The sequence below is a fragment of the Sphaeramia orbicularis genome, chromosome 21, assembly GCF_902148855.1.
Source record: "Sphaeramia orbicularis chromosome 21, fSphaOr1.1, whole genome shotgun sequence".
NCBI lineage: Eukaryota > Metazoa > Chordata > Actinopteri > Kurtiformes > Apogonidae > Sphaeramia > Sphaeramia orbicularis.
Window position 1 is genome coordinate 50064102 of NC_043977.1, and position 23562 is coordinate 50087663.

Consider the following 23562-nt stretch of genomic DNA (forward strand, 5'->3'; position numbering starts at 1 on the left):
GGGAAAAGGATAAATCCGCACGTAGATGTTTTTCTACCTGATTGAATTGGGTTCTGCTTTGAGATGCTTTTAAGGAACATTGTTGTTGTACTTTTAGTACCTTTAAAATGATGGATGGTGTGTGTGTGTGTGTGTGTGTGTGTGTGTGCGCGTGCGTGTGTGTGTGTGTGTGTGTATATATATATATATATATATATATATATATATATATATATATATATATATATATATACACACACACACATACATACATACATACATACATATGCACGCGCACACACACACACACACACACACACACACACACACAGTAAAAAGTAAACAAAAAGCTCTGTTTTGATGGTAACATCACCCTTTAACTAAAATGATACATTTGTAAGTTCACTGGTGACTTAGGTGAATCAGTGCAGGAAGAGGCAAAAGGCTCTGGTGAACAGTTTGTTTGAAAAGGACCAAACAACTAAAATGTGCTTGGTAGGGTTAGAGATGGATGAAACCACTGGTTAAGTTAGTATTTCTCTTACTTCTGAGGTCAGACTGCAGGTCATGGTTTGCTGATGTCTACACACTTTGCCTGGTTCTTTGCCCTCTGTCTGGATCTGCAGACACATTTTGCCTCAACTATTTTGCCTAAATACATTTCTGTCTCTTTTAAGAATATGTATATATTTGTGAGATGCCATGTTTTTATTCAGGTTGGTTATAGAGTTCAAGTGATGTGCCCCACCCGTACAATGGGATGTGCATTCAGAAAACAATTCTTTGATCTCCTGTATTAATAAATCTCTGTTATGACAACCTTGTTCTAATAAATGTTTTGTTTTTTTTGGGTTTTTCTGTGTGTTATACATCCGGAGAGTATCGGTCTTCAGTGTCCTTCTATACCTGCTCACATAAAGCTCCCTATCAGGCAGGCTGACCAAAACTGGTTTACAGAATCAAGTTTGAACTCCTTTGTATGCTTGATAATCAGTGTATGTTGCTCTTTATCAGGAAAAGACAAACACTGTAATCATAAACCTTAAAAGAAATTGTAAAATTGAAATTAGATATCACTAGTCATGTGATGTTGGAAAACGCAGTTTTTGATATGAAACGCCTAAGATGTATACTATGTGTACCATGCATGGGGTTCTAATTTTGGCCATGTGGTCTTCATTTTCTGAGACGCCCTGTGTGTATGAATGGGAGGGATAAATGCAACTGTGGATAAGTATACAGGTGTTCTTTTTTTTGTTATACCTGTCTTCTATCTTTCATACATTATTTGCACACTCTCTGTTTACTTGTCTTAATATCATTTAGTTCTGGATGCTTTTGGCTTCTGTTGTGGGATTTCTGGGTACCATGAAGTTTGGGCTGGGAGGGATGAGTGAGTCATGTGGGAGCTTTTTTCCATTTCTTTTTTATGTGTTTTTTTAAATGTTTCCTTCTGTGTTCACAGCCTTGGCTCACCATGTTGCAGGTGAGGTTGAAGGGACAGAAGTGGGGAAATCAGAAGGCTGAAGAAAAGGTTTGTGCTACTCTTGTTTTTTTGTTTTTTTTTCACCTGATCACCTTGTGATACCTGGCACAAACAAAAAATATCTGATCAGAAAAAACATTGCCGTAAAGATGCCTTACCATATTTAATAGATGGCTGGATGGAACTAAACAAGCTATCAAGGTGAACTGTGGGACCTTTGCCTGATAAAAATTTTCTTTTACAAGGGGAAGATTTGCATGAATTAATCATATTATTCCTGTAATGGCTCAGCCTTTTTAGGCAGAATAATACATTACATGGTTTCTTCTCAAAGCACATAATGTGAAGCTGCTGTTTTTGTTACTACAACTTCAGACATTTTCAGCAAATAGTGGACATTCAAGCCTTACATTACTCATGGTTTTTAAGTCCCTTTTTCCTGTACTGAATATTCACATTTTAGTTGGATTTATCCCAGAAAGTGCGCGGGTTGTTTTTCATTCGTGTTCTTTCTGATCGGGATCTATTTAAAGTTCTGAAACACGTGAAAATGCTGCATCTTCAGGATAGTAAAATGATTTTCCATTAAGCCATTTTCATATTCACTGCTGGTGAATCAAGCTGCTGATCAACCGACCATTAAGACACAAGGACAATGTAGTTTCCATGGACATTTGAGTTCACTTCACATTTTTACAATCTCATCAAAATCCACCCATGCATCCCCCTGAGCAGCCCACAGCAAGGTTATACTTGTTCAGCTGCTGCTCAGATCACACTTTTCTCCACCCCACTATTTGACACAGGCATAACCTTTTTTTCGCTATCACGCACATTAACTACCACCCCACTATCTCACTATCCACCTTCTCATCTCCAGCCCCCTGGTCATTAATACCCATCATCTGTTGCCCCGCTGCTTCTCTTTTTTGTGTCACCTTCACCTTCTCTGCCCTCCTTCCTTGCTGCTGCTCAGTGTTTTGCCTGTTGGGGTTGGGCTCTAACCAGAAGCACCGCTGTTTGCTTTGGTTGTCAACACGCAGAAGGTGGAAGGTGGAGTTAAAGTTACTCTGCATGAACAAATTCCTGAGGTTATAGAAACATTTCCAAAGTAAAATCCATGTTTTTTTTTTTTTTACAACTCAATTTTCAGTTCTGTGAGTCACACTTATATATTTCTAGCTGGTCCTAAATGCAGCCAAAACCTTGACTTTTAAACAGCAAGAAGCGTATGATGGCAAGCAGGAACTAAGTATGTACAGATAATGAACTGCAGTTGATCTTGTTTCCGACTGTTTACTTTCACTCCTTACATGGTAACACACATATACATAATTTCTACTCCTTACATTTTTCAAGTAGTTGTTACTTCAGTTTTAATACATTTGAGGAGAACTGCTAAAAGTAGAATTTCAACCTCTGCATTTCATCCATCCTAGTGCATATACAAAGTGCAGTGGACTGCCACTGAGAGTGACTGAGGACCACTTCCAGATTTAAACCAGTACCTTGGTCAAGGACAAAGACAGGAGAATTAAAGGTTAAAAGTTAAAGGTTAAAAGTTAAGTCCCTTTATTATCCCCATAGGGACATTCGATCACTGCATTTTACCCACCCTTATACACACACAGTACCTGGCATTAGCTTTCAGAACCAAACAAAGTGAAGCAGCATTCAGTTCTTCTGCTCCTCAACTGTGGAACAAAATTCCTGAATACCGGAGGTCTGCTCAAACTGTTAGCTCATTTAAATCAGGCTGAAAACATTATTGTTTACTGCAGCTTTCCCTTAAACTCTTAAATAATGTCTTTTAAATGAACTTTAAAATCACATTTTACTGCTGATGATTTTAAAGGTGCGGGAGACTTTCATCACCAGTTTTTCATCAAATCTGTAAAACCTCAGTCATAGCCTAAGTATCACAAATCCGTTAATCTTTCTGTGATTACTCATCTGAATCTCTTCCCTCACGGTGAACAATTTCTAAGTGCCATCAACCATAAACAAAACATGTGTTTACAAACAGAGGTAACTCTGGAATTTTGTTGCGATGTGCATTGTGGGAAGCGAAGGCTCATGCTGCTGCCTGGCAGCGGCAGCGCATCCATATAATATGATATGGATGAAATAAACACGATGTGGAAATGGCTGGAGCTCCGCTTCCTTCAGCTGTTTTCACATTTCAGCCGTTTCCGCATTGTGTTTGTTTCCAGATGTAAGTCTTATGATTGTATGCTGAATGTCTGTCTCCAATAAAAGAAAAAAAAAAGAAAAGATGAATCCTTGTTCTCTGAAATGAAGCCAATGTGTAAGAATCTTAGTTGTTGTAATAGCAGTGACAGCCACTGGTAGTGGCTCCAAAAAGACCTGGCTCCCATAGGCTTACAGTGAAATTATCTTTAAAAAATACTAATTCAACACACATTTCTATCCAGGAGTCATTCTGGTATCTTGGTACAGGTTACAAATGCCTTTATACAGTCAGTCAGTCCCCTTTAGCATCAGCTCACTTCTAACTCTTCAGGCTTCCATTGAACTTTTGTCCAAATCATTGTCTTTTACTTGTTTTTATACTGTTTATGTTGTTTTTTGTGTTGTTTATGTTGTTTATGTTGTTTTTTGTTGCTTATGTAGACTTATTTTATCATGATCTTATCTTATTATTTACAAACTATGATGGCAACCCTATCTATTAGAGGCACATAGGTAAGAAAACTACTAAAACTGCTGTTGATAGGATAACAATGATCGTAGAAGCACACAGAAAAGGCAGGTTGAGCGAAGGGATACTGTGCACTGTATATGTCATGTCAAAGGAACAACAAGGAGTTTCATGAATGCTGTTTAACACACTTCATAGAAAAATGACTGCATGAACTTATTCGAACCTCTACTGTGGACACTGAGGGTTTTCAGTGTGAGCCAGCAGATATGAAGTGGCAGATGGAGAGGCAGCGGGCTCACTGTTTTCGTCAACAATAGCTGGTGTCACTATGGGCACAGTGTGATTAAGGAACATGTCTATAGTTTGGACATTCAGCTGTCTGTGGTGGGACTAACTCTGTATTGACCAGAGAGTTCATAAGAGGCCACTTCTAGGGCTAAAAGATGAACCTGTAGTCCCTTCATGGTCCACTTAGTGCTGGCTCCAAAAATGAGTCAGTCCAGCAGACAGACAGATGTCATCTGTGTCTGCCATAGAAGTTTACCTAAATACAATACATTGCCTTTTAGTATAGTTTGTGTAGTTCAAGTAATATCATTAATTTGTACTGCTATCCTGCCACTGAAGTGTGCTACTGCTAACTATTTGTTGGTAAATTATGTGAAGTAGGCATTACAGTTATCAAATACAGCTGAAGTTAGCATTAGCTTTGCCAGTCTCACCCTAGCTCTTCTCAACCTTCACTGTCTTGTCCATATATGTACAATTCTGCTTCCAAAAATGAATGGTGATGATCAAAAGGCTATATTTGATGTGTCAACTGCAGTCCACAACATAGTGGTCTTCGTCATGTACTCTTCATTCAATTTGGATAAACTGTCTGTGGGAATCTTCACCACAGCTGACATTTTATGAGTTAAAAAAAAAAGAAAAAATGTAACTAACTGTAACTACAACCAATACTTTGAAATAATTCACAGTAATATGACCACACTTATACAATAATAGCCTATACTGCTGCAATACATTTTTCACAAGACTTTGGGAAAACAAAATTGAGGCGGTCAGAGCACTGCTTTTATATGCAAAAGCAAATGTGTCAAAAGTATTCCCATTCATTACTCAGGTAGAAGTATAGATACTAGGGTTTAAAAGACTTCTGTAGAAGATGAAGTATCAACTCAAGTTTTGTACTCAAGTAAAAGTGTAAAAATACTGGTTTAAAAACCACTTACAGTATCAAGGTAAATGTAAGGGGGAAAACTGCCATTAGAATAAAAGCTTAGACGACACTACAGGTGCCTATAGTGCACTACCTGACCTCCCCTCCTCTAAAGGCCATAATGACAATAACGTCATATTAAAATGTTAATGTTGAAAAATTTGGGATGCACTAGACTACCTGCTTGAGCCGCATATATGCCCATTAAAAATGAATGCATTTTAGTATTAAAGAACCATATATGTGTACTACTGAGCAATAACGTGTTTCATTAAGCGGAAGATATGATGACTAGTTGCCTATAAGTTTTGGAATGGTGCAAAAAATTAACCTTCAGAGACATGTTATCAATAACCTTTATTGGAATGTAAATGTACATCCAAGCTTAGCTGCAGGAATCTGTGAGGGTCACACTGGATAAGAAAATTGGTGTACTCAGGGCAGGCTTCGTAACAATTACCCTTGTATGGTTGTCTATATACAGTAGAGTGGTTGGGACATTTCGCTCTAGTTCTCTTGAGTCTCTGCCACCTACATCTTCATACTAGGCTACATATGTCTGCTGTGTCCTTGCTGGAGTGTGACGGGATTTGTGTCATTTGCAGGTGCGATGGATTGCATACAAACCATTAGGGTGTTAGAATGGTATATGTTCATCAAACCACAATCAAATTCACTCTATCCAGATGGGGCAATTTATCTGAATTTTTTTTTTATTTGAACAATGACAAACCAGAATGAAAACAAGCCGAAATCAACCAGGAGTAACAAGGCTAATTTTAAAATGTAAGGAGTAGAAAGTACAGATATTTGTGTGAAAATGTAAGGAGTAGAGGTAAAAAGTCAGCTGAAAAATAATCATTCCAGTAAAGTATAGATAACCAAAATTTCTACTCAAGGAAGGTAACAAAGTATTTGTACTTTGTTACTTGACACCTCTGTACTAAAGATGAGAGTCTTAATTTGTCACTGGAATTATTAAAGGCATAACATGCGGAAATAGGATGATAAAATGCATAAAATTATGAAGAATTTGACTATGGAAACCTATCTGGACCTTTGATGACAGAAATTAAAGTAATACCAAGAGTCTGATCATGTGTCCATGTGAACCTGCAGAAGATGATAAAAAATTATTGTTGTGTCATTGTAATAGTTTTGTTTCGTTGTCTTTCCCTGCTTAGTAAATCCAAATGCATTTGCAGATGCTCAAATGCATTTTGATTTTGTAAAATTAGCTCACACAGCAGCAAACTCAAATACTGTTCAAAGCACTTCAAAAGGGCTCATATATTTGACTTTATTATATATTTGGCTTTATCTTTCTCTCCAGGCCTCCCACGGCATTTATCTGAGAAAAGAGGCAACTGGCGCTGTTTAAAAACCTCTGAGTCCCCAGGTCTCTGGTGTGGTCTCTGAATTCCAATAATGCTGTGACAGACGACCCTGCTACTGAGCCAGGCTTTTAACAGCTTGTGGTCTGGCACAGAGATACAGGCAGATAATGTTACTGAAACAAAGACAAGACAAGAGCAAAGAAATACTATGTAGACTTTCTTAAACAAAGGTTATGAGATGATAAAAGCACATGTGAAGCATTTTCAATGCTGCTTTGTATGCAGGTGATATTAAATGATGTGAACTGACAGTTCTTTTACCCCTACTAAAAGATAACGTTAGTCAATGGTTTCTAGCAAAGGCTTTTTTAAAAACAATGTTATTTTCTAGCTGTGTGAACATCTGTTGTTGGCATATTTATCAGCATTTAAGATTCATAGGTTAGCTGAAAAAACTCTCCAGCTAAGTTTTTGATGTTTCCATCTACATAACAATATTCATTTGGATCCTCAAGTGTCTTCAAGTACAGACAACAAAGATGGCAAAACAGTCTATTTCCAAGTCAGGGAATGAACCGGTAATTAGTAGTTTAATTCTCACTAAACAATTGAGTGAAATGTTGAGACATAATGGAAAATAAGGCTCAGGGTAAAGGCTGATACCACTATTAAAAATGATAGAATGATAGAAAGATATCAGCCAATACCAATAATGTTCATCTGATATATCATAAGTAATTATCAAACAGTTATACCTAAATTACTTTAAAACTTCATTAAACATGCAAAAGGTGAGTAGGACATGGGGCTAAAAGGTTCAGCAAGTGATATTTAATGGAACGCATAGTGAAGTTCCTCAAATAAAACCATAAAACCTAGTAACAGTACAGGTAAAACCGGTAACAGTAAGGTACCTTAAAACTTGAGTGTTTTTAGAAATCTCAGTTTTTATAGACTTGCGTGAGAGGCCGAAACATAGTTTCACAAAATGATTTACATTAGTGTGGACAGGGCATGTTAGCCCAAAATTTAAGCCAGCAAAAGTTAAACAAATGACCGACTATCAGAAAAAAATAAATTCCAAAATAACATGAGTACATGTGCATGTGTGAATTTAATAAACTAAACCTCTGACTCCTTGTAATATTAAGGCTAATTTTATATACAAAGACATTAGATAGATGACTGTACTGCAGGCTTAGAATGAGGTGATTAGAGTATTCACTGATAGACCTACTGGTGTAAAAAAGCTCTCAAGCAGACCAGGTAGCTGCAACATGATTACATTTAACACATATTCCTCTGTTAAATACAAAGCCTGAAAAGTGACACAACAGAAACCGATGTTTCACCCTCTCTCTCCTCCTATTATCTGCAGTGTGCCATGAGCAGATGTGCTTTAACCCCGCTCAGAGTCAATCAGGCTAGGAACAGGTGTGCTATCACAGTGATTAAGGAACCTAACAAGCAGAACTCGCTGTGAAAAACAAATTTTCCATTTCAATAATTCCTACATAATTACCTCCGTGTTATCTGGCAAATTGATACACAACCAAGTATCCACCAACAGTGTGTTATGGCCCCAATATCAAAATCCTTCTTCGCTGATATATTTCCTTCTCCCCCATTACAGATTGGGGTCAATCAGCGACAGGAACAAGGAAATGACCTGTATTTCATTTTTTCAAGGACTCTCTGCAGTTGATGGATTTTGTCCCCTTTGTTCCCACTTTGTGGAAGTGTGCTACAAAGCCAAGACACCTTGCCGCAGTAATCGTACTGCTCATTTTTATTCATGGCATGTGAAGCATTACACTGATCAGCCATAACATGATACCCACTGACGGACCAAGTGGTATTAATGTTGACTCATTACATCACATACTTACACACATTCATCTGATTACAATGGGACCTGACAGTGGGTGGGATTTATTAGGCAGCAAGTGAACATTTGGCCCTCGAAGTTTATGTGTTAGAAACAGCAAAATGGGCAAGAGCAGACCTTATAGGGGCAGATCCCTCAAGTCCTGGAAGTAGAGAAGATGCTCAAATGGCCTGAGAGTGGGATGTCCTTCCTTAGTTCATTTTTGGTCAGTATTAACTATTGCAGACCAGGAACAACTAATGAGACCAGTTGTGGAGATGCTTTGACCCAGTCATCACTGTTACAATATGGCCCTTCTCAGAGTCACTCAGTTTCCTACATTGCTTATTTTTCTGTTTCGAGGACTAAATGTCAACTTAATATATCCAACCCAGTGAATGCTGTCATTGCAATGTCAGTCTTCATAATATTAGGCTGATTCATGTATGTCTTTAGCAAAGTTAGTGTGTGATTCAAAGGTTCAAAAAGAAAGGATCTAAGGTGAGAAAAATACTTAGGATATTCTTCTGTCTACTAACATGGCATGTCTAAATCCCTGAGAAGTTAATGGCAGAATTTGCCATTTTCAGGGTGTAATTACAGCACTTTGGTTGTTGTTCTGTTTAGGTGGCATGGGGAAGTTTCACAATAATACTACACGGACAGATTTAGAAGGAGAATGATAAAAAAAAATACTTTTCAAGTACTAATATGTTGAACAGGGACTGGTCTACTGGTTGCCCCTCAGCTTAGCAGTTAGCATGGACCAGCAGCCTTTAGATCCAATCTGCCTTCCAATGGAAGTAAGTTAATGAAAAAGACATTTCGTTAGAATAAAACAATATAATGTCAGTATGTAACACTAAAAATGATGCGAATAAAGCTGTAAGTTGTTTTATTGTTTTCTGTTGAGTGACATTGTTAAACTGTTTTAATTTGGACATGCTTTCTCTGCCTATATTATATATTTTTTACTGTGTCTTGAATTACTATGACTGTAGCATTTTTAAAAATCAAACGTTATACAAAACACATTCAACTGCCCTATTGATGATGATAATGAAGACTCATTAGGTAGGAATATATTGATACGTTTCATCTGTGAGCATGCTAACATGCTAACAGTGGTATATACATGGATGTAGACTTACATAGTTGTTATATTAAAGAAGGATCAAATGCAGAGCAGTCACTTTTTACATTTTACATGAGCATCAGCCATCTTTCCAGTTTGCATTTAGCACCAAATGGCTGACTCACAACAATACAAGCTTGCTGACTCACACATTTAGCTGCAGAAAAACAATGGAGAGCAAATCATAAAAAGTAGTAAATATTCAACTCAAATTGTTCTGGTGGGTGAAAACTTAAGGCACACATCAGTATCTCATCTAAAAATGACTGTTAAGCAGCACAGTTCTGTTCACAGCAGGCAATCACATCTGTAACTGTTTTTTCCAAGAAAGACAACATACCAAATACCTTGAGCCATTGAATCAATGATTAAAATGCAAATGACTAAATGATTAAAATGCCTGTTTTCCAAATTTTTGTTTGTGACTTTACTAGAGACAAATATGAAAAGAACATTAATATTCGGGCGATAATTATCTTACAGTATGATTGTAGCCTCCTGGATAACTGCGGCATTGGTGAATCACAAGGCTCTGTGTTTGGCAGATAAAAAGGTCTTTTACCCTAACGCTGCCAGCTGCTGAGTTATTAATATTTGAAACCCCTTTTTTCTACTGTAAAAATGAAATTTGCCTAGTGGTATGGAGAAATGAAATGGCATGATTTGGATTTCACTAGTTATGACATACAAACATTAATTTTTGAATCAAACATAGTTGCATGAATATTCTGTCATCAAAAGATAAACTATCATTTTTCTAAGACTTAACAAGATAAACAAAACAAATTAATAAAGTAACCAACAGTACAATGAAAGTCAGATTAATAAACCTGTCAGAACACGTAGCACTATTTCAGCACAGGTGGCGTAGCATCTGTGCAGAAGTTCAGACAGATCTTTGACAATGGCAGACTTTGCAAGTTTGACCTTTACAGAAAAGGTTAAAGATGAAGCACAGTGTTTCCTGCTCTGTTAAGCTCCTGGCATACTTAACAACCTGGTGGAGGGGTTCCTATGTTTTCATTGATAATTTTCATGAAGTTTGATGTGGAGGGAAAAGATTTTCTGCAAAGTTCACACAATTCATTCAATATCTTGTTAATTATTAATCCTGTGTTTGATAGAAAACTGGTTGCTTGAATACAGATTGCTTGAATTTATAATAGGACAAGGAATCATGCTGAGAGACCTCCCAATCTAAAGAGACCTTTAGAGGGAAAACAACTTGAGACTTCCTCTTTGTCCTCTGCAAAATGATTACAACTCTTATGTGAGAACCAATGAACTCATTAGACTCAAACAAAAAATAATTTTAGGAAAGAAAACTTCTCTAAAATGTGTTTGAGTTGTGGTTAAGTTACATAGCAAGACAAAGTCTAATGATACTGTTAGACAAGTGTTTGATGAAGTTTACTGAAGTGGCAGTCAGAAAAGGAAATGATAGACCCACTGGAGAAAACAGTTTAGCAATGATGGCTCACTCTACTCACAATAAAACTACTGGTCACATTTCTAAATAATCAAGGCAGAGAGCCTCTACTAATTACTACATACACTTTCTGACCAAAAGAGTCACACATGACATTTCATTGGACCACCTTCAACTTTAACACATTCGACATGGCATCCTTTATGTCATGCAATCCATACATGTCACAGTAAATGTCACAACATTTATTCACATCCATAGTTAAATTTCCATTAATTTTTGTGCCAAGGTCTAGTATTGATGATGAAGAGTCAGCCCGCTGTGTCTTCTCCATCACATCTCATAGATTCTCAATGGGGTTCAGGTCTGGACACTATGGTGTGAAAATGATGTCTCATACTCCTGAGCCACTCTAACAATTTGAACTTGACAAATCCTGGGACTGTCATCTTGGAATATAAATGAAACAACTCCAGATCATAAAATTGCACCTACAGACTCGTATTATAGGCAGTGAGCATGATGGGTAATTACTTAATCTGCCTCTCTTCTCACCTTAATGTGCCCATCACTCTGGAACAGGGTCAGTCTGGACCACATGACCTTTTTTAATTGAAACACAGCCCAATCTTTATGCTTCTGTCAAACTGATGGTTGTTTAAGGAATGAGAAACTACTTTCTGAATCAATTAAAGGGCTAAAGAACTTGTTGCTGCTGAAACATATTAAAAATGGCAGTAAATATCCAATCGAAGGATCTGAACTATTTGGTAAGTTAGATCCAGGTGGGGGCTTTTACTGGCCTGGCAGTATGTAAATAAACTGGATTATACAGATGCACAGAGCTCTGTAAAGAAATGATTTATTCCAAGTTCATCCCAAATGGCATCTGGTACGCAGGTTTTTGACTAGGGCAATAACAACAAATCTAAGTAAATCTTCAGCTTGAGCGCTCTTGTACATCCCCCAATCTGTTACGTGTCACCACTTCCCTTCTGCCTAAAGGCAGACTGAAAATACTACATTAGAATGTAGCAAAGACCCACATTTAAGAAATTATGTTCTACTGATGCTGGATGGAAACTCTAAAATAAACAAAAAAAAAAAAAAAAACAATGTCAAAAACCTCTCAATGCAATAAGGTTTTACACCTGGGGTGGATGACACTTTTTTGAGTAAGGTCTGACAGTGAACATCTGAAGTGACACTTAACACTAAAATTGTTTCTTAGTGTTTCTGAACCGAATTAAATTACATAATTGTGATGTGACACATCATTACTGTTGATCATACACATAAAACTTAAGAAATATGTAGAAATATGCATTTTACTGGTGACAGCTGATCAACTTTCCACCTCCTGTTTGACATTTTTCTTGAGCCTTCCCACTATGATGTTGAAATGAAGTTAAATGTTTAGGATGACTTATAAAATTTGTATTAAAAAAATAAAAGAATGTAACATTACTGTGTCTAATCAGAGGTGATCAGTCCACCTCTCCTTCAGTCAGAGTCTGATAAACCTCCAACAGTTTGAACTGAAGCTGGTCTATCGTTCCATTCAGAACCCCCAGACTCATGAGGCAACAGTTTTTCCTCCTCAAGCCATGGCTTGGATCATTTAATTTGCTGATTTGAAAAAATGTATTAAAACACCACAGTAACTTGACTACAGGCTGAAGATTTGTCTTTTTTGCCAGGGAATGCACTTCAGGGCTTCAGTTCCTTATGGGAAAGGACTGTACACCAGCAAGAAAAAGAAGCAACAATATTCAACAAACTGTGCTTATTTGAATGGATATTGATTTGTAGGGCATTTATTAGGTGGTAAAACAGGTCCAAAAACTTTAACATTTTCATGTCCCTGAACTACTCATGTCTCATATCCACCTTGACACTGAGTCACTGATCACCTCCATCTCAGCCTGTTTTGACATAGTACCTAATATTATTGGATATTCCCATTAAGTGCTAATACATGTTTGGAACTACAACAGGTTTTGTGTATTAATGAAGAGACCAGAACCACTTTGAGATGGAAAACAGAAACAGAATGCCCTACTTCTTCTGCTCTGTTTATTACAGCCATGTGTAATGCAGCCTATAGGGCCACCTATTGACAACATTACACGGCCTAGATTATTTGTTCCTAATCAGTTTATGGAGAAGCACATAATTTGCATTTTCTTTGTTTTTCTTTTGTTGTGGCACATCAAAAGTTCACTTCACTTCAGAATCACTTGACATTTTATGGAAACAAAACTAATGACATCAAGGAGTCCCCATTACACATTTCTATAACCCAACGGCTGTGTCAGTAAAATGATGCCCTATGAAGCTGGACTCAATCATCCATTCTACTGGGTTTTCTTCTAAGTTCAGCTGAGTACAGGAAACAACAGTCTGTCCATCAAAAGTATCACCTCTCTTCAATTATTTGTGGTGAAGTTGCAATTGAAGTTTAAATTCAGGAGACTTGTCTGTTTCCATTGCAACATAGCTCTTGTTTGGATCTGTATGGAAGCGCTGGTGTAATAAATACAGCAAATTAAAAGCTGTGTCATTTGTTAGATTTTCCATATTTAAGTTCTGAATAACTGAAAAAAAAAAAAAAAAAATTACAAAGTCAGTAAACTCAGACTCTTAGCATTAAAGAGACGATGAGAGCTGGAATCTGAATAGTTACTGTTATTACATTTTTTTCATGATTACATCCAGCTCACCATCCCTGCTTTGACTTTAGATCCACTCCATTTAAAGCATTTGTGTGCAGCATGAGAACAACAATGTTATTGTTAGTCAGTGATCAAAGAAGCTGAACTGAGCCCGTCAGCAAGGTTACGTAAACAAACCTAAGAAAAAAAGTTAGGATAGAAAAAAAAAACCATGAACAACCAAAGTGTGGATCAAAGGATGGCTGGAGGAAAAGGTTAGAATAAAATGGAAGTTTACAGGGCGCTGTCATACTCCATATTACAGCTGTCGCATCAGGGAACAAACAGCACAAGTACAATTTATTTGTTTACCACACCTATTTGAAAAGGTACAATATGGAAATTGTAAAGACACATGAAATAATAATAAAAAAAAAGTGAAATGATTAATAACAACTGCAGGAAACAGTCGTGTTTTAAGTTATTGTAACTTCAGTGAATCTTTATTGTTACTCTTTGTTAGTTTACTGACTGACCTCTATTCTGACAGTCCTGTCCAAGAATCTTATGCATATTTGATCATGTTATAAATAATTGTGCAAACTTGTCGTAGAAGCATATCTGTAAACAGAATCTATTTTTAAAGCTTGTGAGTGTGATGAATAGAACAACGCTCCTACCTCTACCCATGCATGTTGTGTAACCTGATATGTTCAAACACCGCTTGGATAGGTCATGGTAAGGGTTAAATAACGGACTCACAACTTTACAGAACGTTCATTGTCATGATTATAACAGTAATTTTGGGGTTGTGGTTATAGTCATGCTTATGCAGAAAGAAAAAGGTCAGTCATCACTTTAACAACTAAATATAATGTTTTAGTGCTAAAAATCACAGCATGCGACAAGTCTAAGTTATAATATTCTGGTAACACCAACGTGCTTACTGCCCTTTTGTAAAAGTTCATTCCTGATGATTCACTCAGTGTTATAGCCAGAAAGTGTAACATTTTTAGATGTATCCATTCTTGTATATAAAAAGGTGTATTGGATTGTTTTTTGGCTTAAAACTGGATGTTTCAGGAGTGGCTCAAAAGATATTTTTGGCCATAACTAGTGGGTACATCTGATTGAACTTACAGTTACCCTGCCTGGTCTAACAGCACTTTGCCCCTCCTGCTCACTGATACCCTGCCAACACAGGGATTAATTTTGTCTTAACTTTCAATCTTTTTAAACACTTTTAAAAATTTTTTTAATAAATAAATAAATAAATAAAAATGCAAAAATTGAGAGAAAGGCACATGTAAAGAATATATGAGACAAATTTGAAAAGAATCAGGTAAATAGTGTCCGAGAAATTGGTTGGACAAAAACTCTTGGACAGGCAAATGGATGGAAGTACGGATGGAAGGATGGATGGAAAGATGGATTGAAGGATGGACAGAATTCCAGACAGAATTCCAGGTATATTTATATACCTCCACCTGCCCCAGAGGGCGGAGGCATAAAACAAACCAACAAAAAAACACTATAAAAATAATGGGATAGCAAAAGCAACAAATTTCCAAATACAATGTTGAATGTTAAATATTCACTCTTATTTGGCTCTTGTTTGGTCTCCACTATTCCCAAGAAAGGTTCTGAAGTAGCTGGTCCACTGTGTTCACCACTTAGATTCAAACTCAGTAGAGTAAAATTTACAAGCCCAACCCAGGTACCTTTGCATCTAAGCTATATAATTGGAAACCTTCAAGTTTGGTAGCAATTGTTGTATGTTATATTGTACTTTTTTTTAAACCTAACACAACTGGTAAGCGCAGCTTTAAATCTTTATAGATTACATGGTGGAGCTGAACAACTGAATTGAATCAGCTGTCATGATGGTTACATAAAAGTTCAAGTTTCAAGCAATTATCCTGAACACACTACGGTTGAGAGCGTTTCAATCTGTGAGCTCTGTGTGCACAGTGTTCAATGACATTTTGCCCCTACAGCTGGATTAGAGGTCTGGCTTAGTATTAGGCTAAAACCTGTCATGATTAGTGTAGAAGAAAAGAAGGGTAGCCAACAGTAATGCTTGTTTGATGAACCACAAGTGAACTTGAGCAAGCCACTGTGACAGTAACTACACTAATTAAAAATGGAAGAACATTAGGCTCACATGAGTCCCTTTCCAACTCAATCTGAACATATCATGACCCACACATTCAAACAATTTGAATTAAACTGCAACCCAGGTACATGACTCCTCTCCCTTTACTGTCTTTTTTTAAGGCAGTAACCTTTAGAAGTAGAGCGCTGCTCATGTAAAATTCAAACAGCCTCCAAGCAGGGTAGGTCTGTCAGTGTCTGTTTGTATCTGTTGCGGCATGTGGTCCTACCTGGGAGACAGGAGTCGTGGACATTTTGACACGTTGTTGAAACAGCACGCTCAGTATGCGGTTTTGCTGCTCCAAGTCAAACACACGGGTCCGCAGCTTCACACATTCCTCTTTCAAGTCCTAGAAGCCCCAGGAGGAGGAGAAAAATTATCAGATAATACCAACTGAAAGGGATATTTCAGAGAACAACATGTGTATCAGAGGCTTACAGCATAGAAAAAAGGCATTCACTTATTCACAGTTTACAAAAGTGCAAGCAAATCTCCAAACAATCTTGAAGTTGATGTGGAAACATATGGTGTAGGCCTATAGCATATTATTTAAAGTCAGTAATTAATTTGAGTGAGTATCAAGGAGTTGTCTCAGCTTTAGGCCCAGTATGACAGAGCAGCTAATCAAATAAATGAGTTATTCTATTATTTTCAAGTACTGTACTATTTTAAGACACACAGGAAACAAAAAAGAATTAGATTCACCAACTAACTTTGAGCAGCACTGCATTGAGAGAGTTGAGATAAAACTCACTCAAAATATGGTGTATGTGCAGTAGGATTCAAAACTAACTAGAGAATACATATTTTAAATTAAATAGGAATTGTTAGCCAGCTCTATTAATGACAATGAGGAGCAGAAGGTCTGGTCTTCAGTCCTCAAGTATTCTAACTTGGAAAATATTTGGTTAGAAGTTGAGAGTTAAAACTCAATAGTCTACTATTATTTAATAGCTCATTAATCCTTAGATGCATCAGTGTCTGGACCCTCCACTCCATAAATAGGTCAAAAATGATCTGTGTTAAAGTAAATGTGTTTTTATGCCACATATGTCATTTTTCATGTTAAGAAATCATTAGTATTATATTTTGGTCCACAAAATAATGATTTTTTTTTTTTTTTTTTTTTACATTTTTAACAATTTTAAAATGTTTTTTGAAATATTTAGAAAATTTGAAAAGCAAAGTATATTGTGTATTATATAAGTAAGTAAATAAATTAATATAAGGAGTAGAACAATGTCAACATCCATTTTGTGAGTGACTGAGCTAGTGAGTGCTTTGGTTTTGCTGTAGAATGTAGAATGAATGCGGGCCAATTTGACCCACCTATGGAAGGTTGGGGTAGTAATACAAAAACTACTATTTCATAAAATCTATGAAATGTAAGTAAAAAATTTAAATGGCATAACAGCAATGACATATATTTTTATAGGAATATTTGGAATATGAAATAACAGCTTTTCATTACAAAGATTTTGCAAGAAAACAACCTCACTGGGTCATTTTTAACCCACTTACGCATCTAAGGGTTACATCAATAAACAATTTTTTTTTTTGTGAGGAGAGTCCAAGATTAACATATGATGCTAATAAAGTAGAAGAATAGCTATATTTTCCTTATCAATTCAATAAACAGGTGTAGTTTCCTGTCTGTTTGACTGAACTGGCAGGCTGACTCAGATAGTTAATATTAGCTAAAGTCAGTTCAGTGGCTCAACTACTGAATAGATTTGATATATATAAAAAAAAAAGTTATATTTCACAACTGCTAAAACAAAAGTCACAAAACATAAGTTGACAAAAGTCAACTATGACACTAGATCTCATCTTTTTTGTTAATCAAGATATGGGCTAATTTAAGAATGATGTTTTCGCAAAGTTGCAGAAATAATTCCTGAACATTTTAGAAACACATCTGAAATGGACATCAAATCCAGGTAGACTGGTGACACCACTGAGCATGGAGGTGGAGTGTATAATTGGTAAGACCACGATAAAAAGCAGAAATTAATACACAGCAGATGCTAACAGAAAAAAACAAGGTCAGAATCATCTGTAATTCAGTATCCATGTTGAATTCAGCTGTGAGTCAACACTGATATCTTGTTTTCCTCATGTAAAAAGGTGTGATGAATTTGGGTAGGATAAGCAGTGATAAAACACATTCCAGCTGCCAATGTTGATGACTGTGCAATCCTTTTTTTTTTTTTTTTTTCAAATCTCAGGTTTCATCTGTTCATCTTACACAACAACCCTGAGAGTTCACAATCTACATCAGGGTCAGGAGTAGATGAAATAATGTATTTCCAAATGAACTGGGGAAAAATAAATTGTCCAGAGGTGTGTTATTGGCCCACAAAATGGTCCTGTCAAACTGGGTTAAACTCTGTCCACCCACTCATGATCAAAGGACTCAAAGATCTAAAGACACAAACTTTAGATAACGTATAACGTATTATTTTTAGCTGTGGATGGATTTAAATAGAAACACGGTCTTCTGTTTTACTGTTCCTGGCAAAGTAAACATGCTATAAACCTTTAACAGGATCATGGGGATAAACTGTCATGTCTTTATATCATTTCCAATTTCTTTATACCATATTTAGCCAAAGAGGAGTCATGGAAGACTTACTTTTAAGGAACTTGTTTAAAGAAATGTTTCAAAAACTGATTTAGTAATAAGTTACTAAAACCATAATGGTCCAATTTGCTGTAAAAACAGTCATTATTGCTTATTTCTACTGGCTGAGCTGTTTTATGATTCTGTATTAGTGGAGGAAAAAAAACACAAACCTTTTGTGTGAGGAGAGCCTGGACCACTTGGTTTGCCACCTGTAGATAACAGAAGGAAAGAACATTAAGATTAAACAGCTACACAATATGCACGGAGTGTACAGTAAGTTGTGTACTATGGTGTAAACATGTCTGAAAGATTGCCCTGGTTGTATCACAGAGTCAACAGCCCAGTAAGATGCTATGAGGACTCACTGACAGCATGTTGCATCACAAAATCAGAAAAATAAAGTGTCAGGTGCCTGCAGGTGGTTACAGTCTCTATAGACATTACATGATAATTTGTACTCTGCACTTAAATAAACCTCACAAAATAGTTGACAATGTAATGTGAATGTCACTGGGGGAAATGATTACAGCTTACACAAATTGAGTTTTATCTAAAGACTGCATTAGAATATGAATATGTGATTCTTATTTTCTTACTTATTTTTACTTTATTATTCAGGCTACATGTCCTTAATGTAAATGAATATTTTGACTATTTAAGTGATAGTATCACTGCTTCTCATTTCTTCACACAAAAAGACCCAGTGCTACTTTTGTGGCAGTTCACAAATGACTTCTTCTCTCTATTTAACTTTTCTTAAGTGATTTATCGCCATTTATTTTTAAAATTAACTTCTTCATTTTGCATTTTTCAGTGGAAATCATGCATTTTCCTGAATATAATCTACTGATCATGTTGATGTTCATAAAAACTGAGATTAAAGTTGAGGGTTATTATATCAGAAACAGAGAAAACTGATGAAAAAGTGATTTTTTTCAGCAAAGATATAAATTACTGAATGTGAAAACAAGTGTGTCCATCCACTGTCATTGATCCGACTCCATGGGTTTTACTGGTGAATCAATGTTGTAGAAGATGTGTGTTTCCACAGTAACTACGGAGCCTCAGGACATCCAAATAGGTCATATCTGATGACCATGAAAAGATGACAAACTGTAAAATACACCAATTATTTACATGTATTGATAGGATTAATGGTTCAGAAGTTATTAAATATTTTAGATCAGTAGATGGTTTTGGTCGCCAGTGGCTGTTTGGGTCTTTATGGGTTAAACAACCATCAGTTTGATTGAGCATAAAGATTGGACTGTATTTCAATGGAAAAAGGTCATGTGGTCTGATGAGTCCAGATTGACCCTGTTCCAGAGTGGTGAGTGCATCAGGGTTAGAAGAAAGGCAGATGAAGTGATTACATATCATGCATAGTGCCAACAGTACAAGCCTGTGGGGGCAGTGTTATGACGTGGGGTTGTTTCAGTTGTTTCAGGTCTAGGTTCAACAACTTTAGATTTCCATAAAATGAGGTCAGCTGAACCTGAATATACTGAATGACTGGGTTTGAACATCAGTGGGTTTTTTTCTTCCCTGATGTTACAGACATATTTAAGGACTAGTGCACTGACCCATGGAAATCCACAGGTTCTAGATGTGTTAGTTTGTATACTGTTGTGTATTTGTGCATGCTATACCGCATTTGTCCAACAGCCACCGCCAAAGCTATTGCATTCCAAAATTACTAATGTCTCCCAAAATATTGGTTCTATCAACTTGCCATTTTCACTAGTCTGTTCCTTGACCAAAGAAACATAAGTATGCCAAACTGCAGCAGTCAGCTCTTTCTGGATTTTGTGTGAATCACATACACGCATGCACACAGAAGCCACTTGGCTTTTATGATATAGATGACAATACCAGCATTAAATGTGGGGTGCAAGATGCTTTCCTGGAGCATTTTTTACTATATTGCTTAAAATCCCCTTTACATCCCAATTACAACCAATTAATTAAATGCTCTAACACAAAAATAAAAACATTTAGTCACCTGTGGAATGAACAGGACTGACAAAACACCATCCAATCATTTTGAGCGCCCAATCGAAATGATTGAATGGTGATATGTCTATTAAACTCAACTGCCATTTGTCCCTCCCCCCTCTGCACGTACCCCTCTTCATACATGAATCGTGTGTTCTCAGAGGCTTGGAGCACTTGTACAGGAAATGAAGCCAGAGCCAAAGCTTGGCTATATTAGGATGGAAAGTTCACCGGCAAACTGTTTTGTCACTAACATAAATCACTAGGAAATGTAACGTTAGTCAGATAGGTATGAACTGGGGCTGTTCTGTAAGAGCAGGGGTGTTGGAGGAGACTGAATGAGGTATGCATGGATCGGGGCCGTAGCCAGGGGCTGTAGCTGGGGTCGGAGCCCGAGCCGGGGCCGTACGGAGCTGGGGCCGTACGGAGCCAGGGCCATACGGAGCCGGGGCTGGGCCGGAGCCGGCAAATTGTTGTTGTGCAGTGCTCATGAACCCTCAGGAACAAGCATTGTGCATGCCAGCACTCTGGAGGCATGGCTTCGGGAGGATGTATGAAGAAAGGGGTTTGGACTTTTTGAATTGAGTATTTTCAAAATGTAGCTTGCTCGAACCATTTTTCTAAGATCTCGTACCCCACCTTTAATCAGGATTAAACTGAGATGAGACACTTTCACACGTGGATTGGCCACTATAAAGTCCAGACGTGAACCCCATTGAAAATCTTTGGGATGTGATGGAGAACACTTTTCACAGTGGTCCAACTCTTCAATCATCAATTCAAGATCCAAAAAATAATGCAACTATGAACCAAAATAAATGTGTGTGGGTTGTTTAACATGATATCTCACAGCTGGTCTAATAAAAAATAAATTAAAATTCTAATGTAGGTTTAGTCTCACCTGATTACATTTCAGTTACCAAAAGTAGAAGTCACTGTGAACTCACAAATCATATTTTCAGTCATAACTCAAAATTTGAAAATAAAAAAGCAATTAATACATGTAAATTTACACACTAAACCTTTAATAAAAATTTCCTTGTAAAATGCTGAGGCTGACCAGCTGTTTCACCTTTACTTTTCATTCAGTTTATTTGTTTCCCATTTTAAAATCTTTATGGTAAAGTAGCTAAAGTTTAATTGATTCTAGTTTTTTTCTGTGAAAATAACAGCATAATACGATTTCTAAAGGAGAAGCTGCATTATATCTTGACACAGGAATAATAATATTTTTCCACTTTTTGAGTGCACAGGCTGTAAGTGATTTCCCTCGACCTCTTTCATCTGTGTATCAAACGGACCCGCCTTGGCTTATTCAGACCATGGCAGGAAGCCTTCTGAATGCTTTCCCCCCTAAAAAGATTCCTGTGCATAATAAGACTGGAAAGCAAAGGAAAAGGAATTAACCTCACAGCTGAAAGTCTGAAATTTCTGTCCTAAACCAGAATATGTGAAATTCTCATGGGCAGAAATCTCCATGGTAACAAGCCCATTAGTGAGGCTTCCATATAAAAAAAGAAAGCAGGGCCATCTTGCAGGCTGGAAACAGATGGAAGAAAGATGGAGAAAGGAGTCGAGAGACAATCAAAGTGTTGTCAGGGAGAGAAAAGATGGACGGAGTGCAGACAGACCACATGCCGGAGCTGAGAGTCCTCTGGAGCTGTGAGGTTTACTCCTCCAGCTCTCATTCTCAAAGCACTCAGGGTGCTGTTGTCTGTCTCCCTCAATTACAGATTCTACTGCTTTTCCTCTATAGAATTCACTAACTCTATAGATAATAGTGATAGAGTGAGTATACGTGTGTTTTAGCTGCACAAGTCATTTCCTGCTGTAGGAGTCTGGATTTCAGTATGGTATGGTCTGAACTTAAAGTACTTTAGGTAGATTTACTTATTGACTTTTATCATTCAGATGACAAGATTTTACTGCTGTCAGATCTGTGAATTGAAAGTTTGATATGTAAGATTAGAATAATCTGTCAGTGAAACCAAAATATGACGCATGTCTTCAAGGCAGAATCCCAATTCACCCCTTGGCCCTCCCCCTTACCCCTACCCCTCCGTTTTGCACGTACACGTGAAGGGGTAGTGTTGTCCCAATTCTCGATTAGAGGGAGGGGAAGGGCTAAGGCAGAGGGTTAGTGTACTGGCCTTGAAACGGAGAATTTTCAGGACCACACTACAAACGGAGGGGTAGGAGAAATTTCCCATAATTCTGTTCGAATCATTGGCAAGATGGAGGTAACACACATGAAAGAAAGATGAAAGAAACACACAAATGTATGTACTTTCTTCGTGAACAACTTAATCATTTGATCGACCATTTAATGCTGTTTCAATGTGGTATAGATCATATTTCTAGGTTTGTAGTTGATAGCTGCAAAAAGATAACCAAAGCTCATGCAACAGAGATGGTTACAGACAGATGGATGGATGGATGGATGGATGGATGGATGGATGGATGGATGGATGGATGGATGGATAGATAGATAGATAGATAGATAGATAGATAGATAGATAGATAGATAGATAGATAGATAGATAGATAGATAGATAGATAGATAGATAGATAGATAGATAGATAGATAGATAGATAGATAGATAGATAGATAGATAGATAGATAGATACTTTATTGACCCCGAGGGAAATTCAATACAGCTACTGATGGCATTGTGAATACTTTCAGAAACAAAGTTGCTGCATCTGTTAATAGCGGCATCGATGACTGCGGATGATGTAACAGGTCACGAAGGGTTGTCCCATTTCATAGGGCAATGTTTCAAGGGGTAAAGCAAAATGCAAGGGTCAAGGGGTAGGGGGAAGGGGGATGGCTAAGGGGTGAATAGGGATTGGGCCCAAGTGTTAACAACAAAGTCACAAAGCCAGCTAAGCTAAAGCAACACCTGACACCCACAACACCCACAGGAAAACAAAAGAAGTCCTCATCTAAATATGATTTAATCAAAATGATCCTTTGTTTACACGTGTAATGCCTGGACAAAAACTCCCAAA

The 23562-nt window shown here is 37.1% G+C and overlaps 1 protein-coding gene across 6 annotated transcripts in view; it reads right to left on the reverse strand.

Moving 5' to 3' along the window:
• LOC115411794 (nck-associated protein 5-like) overlaps nt 1-23562 on the reverse strand; it is a 109471-nt gene that overhangs the window by 40547 nt on the left and 45362 nt on the right. For all 6 annotated transcript variants that reach the window (XR_003934265.1, XM_030123985.1, XM_030123984.1 and 3 more), the window contains 2 exons: nt 18726-18764; nt 16159-16278 (listed from right to left, as the gene is read on the reverse strand). Coding sequence is in view for 5 of the 6 variants with exons in the window: in XM_030123985.1 (XP_029979845.1) it covers nt 16159-16278; nt 18726-18764 (159 nt within the window). In the remaining variant the exon portion in view is untranslated. The remainder of the gene's footprint in view (nt 1-16158; nt 16279-18725; nt 18765-23562) is intronic.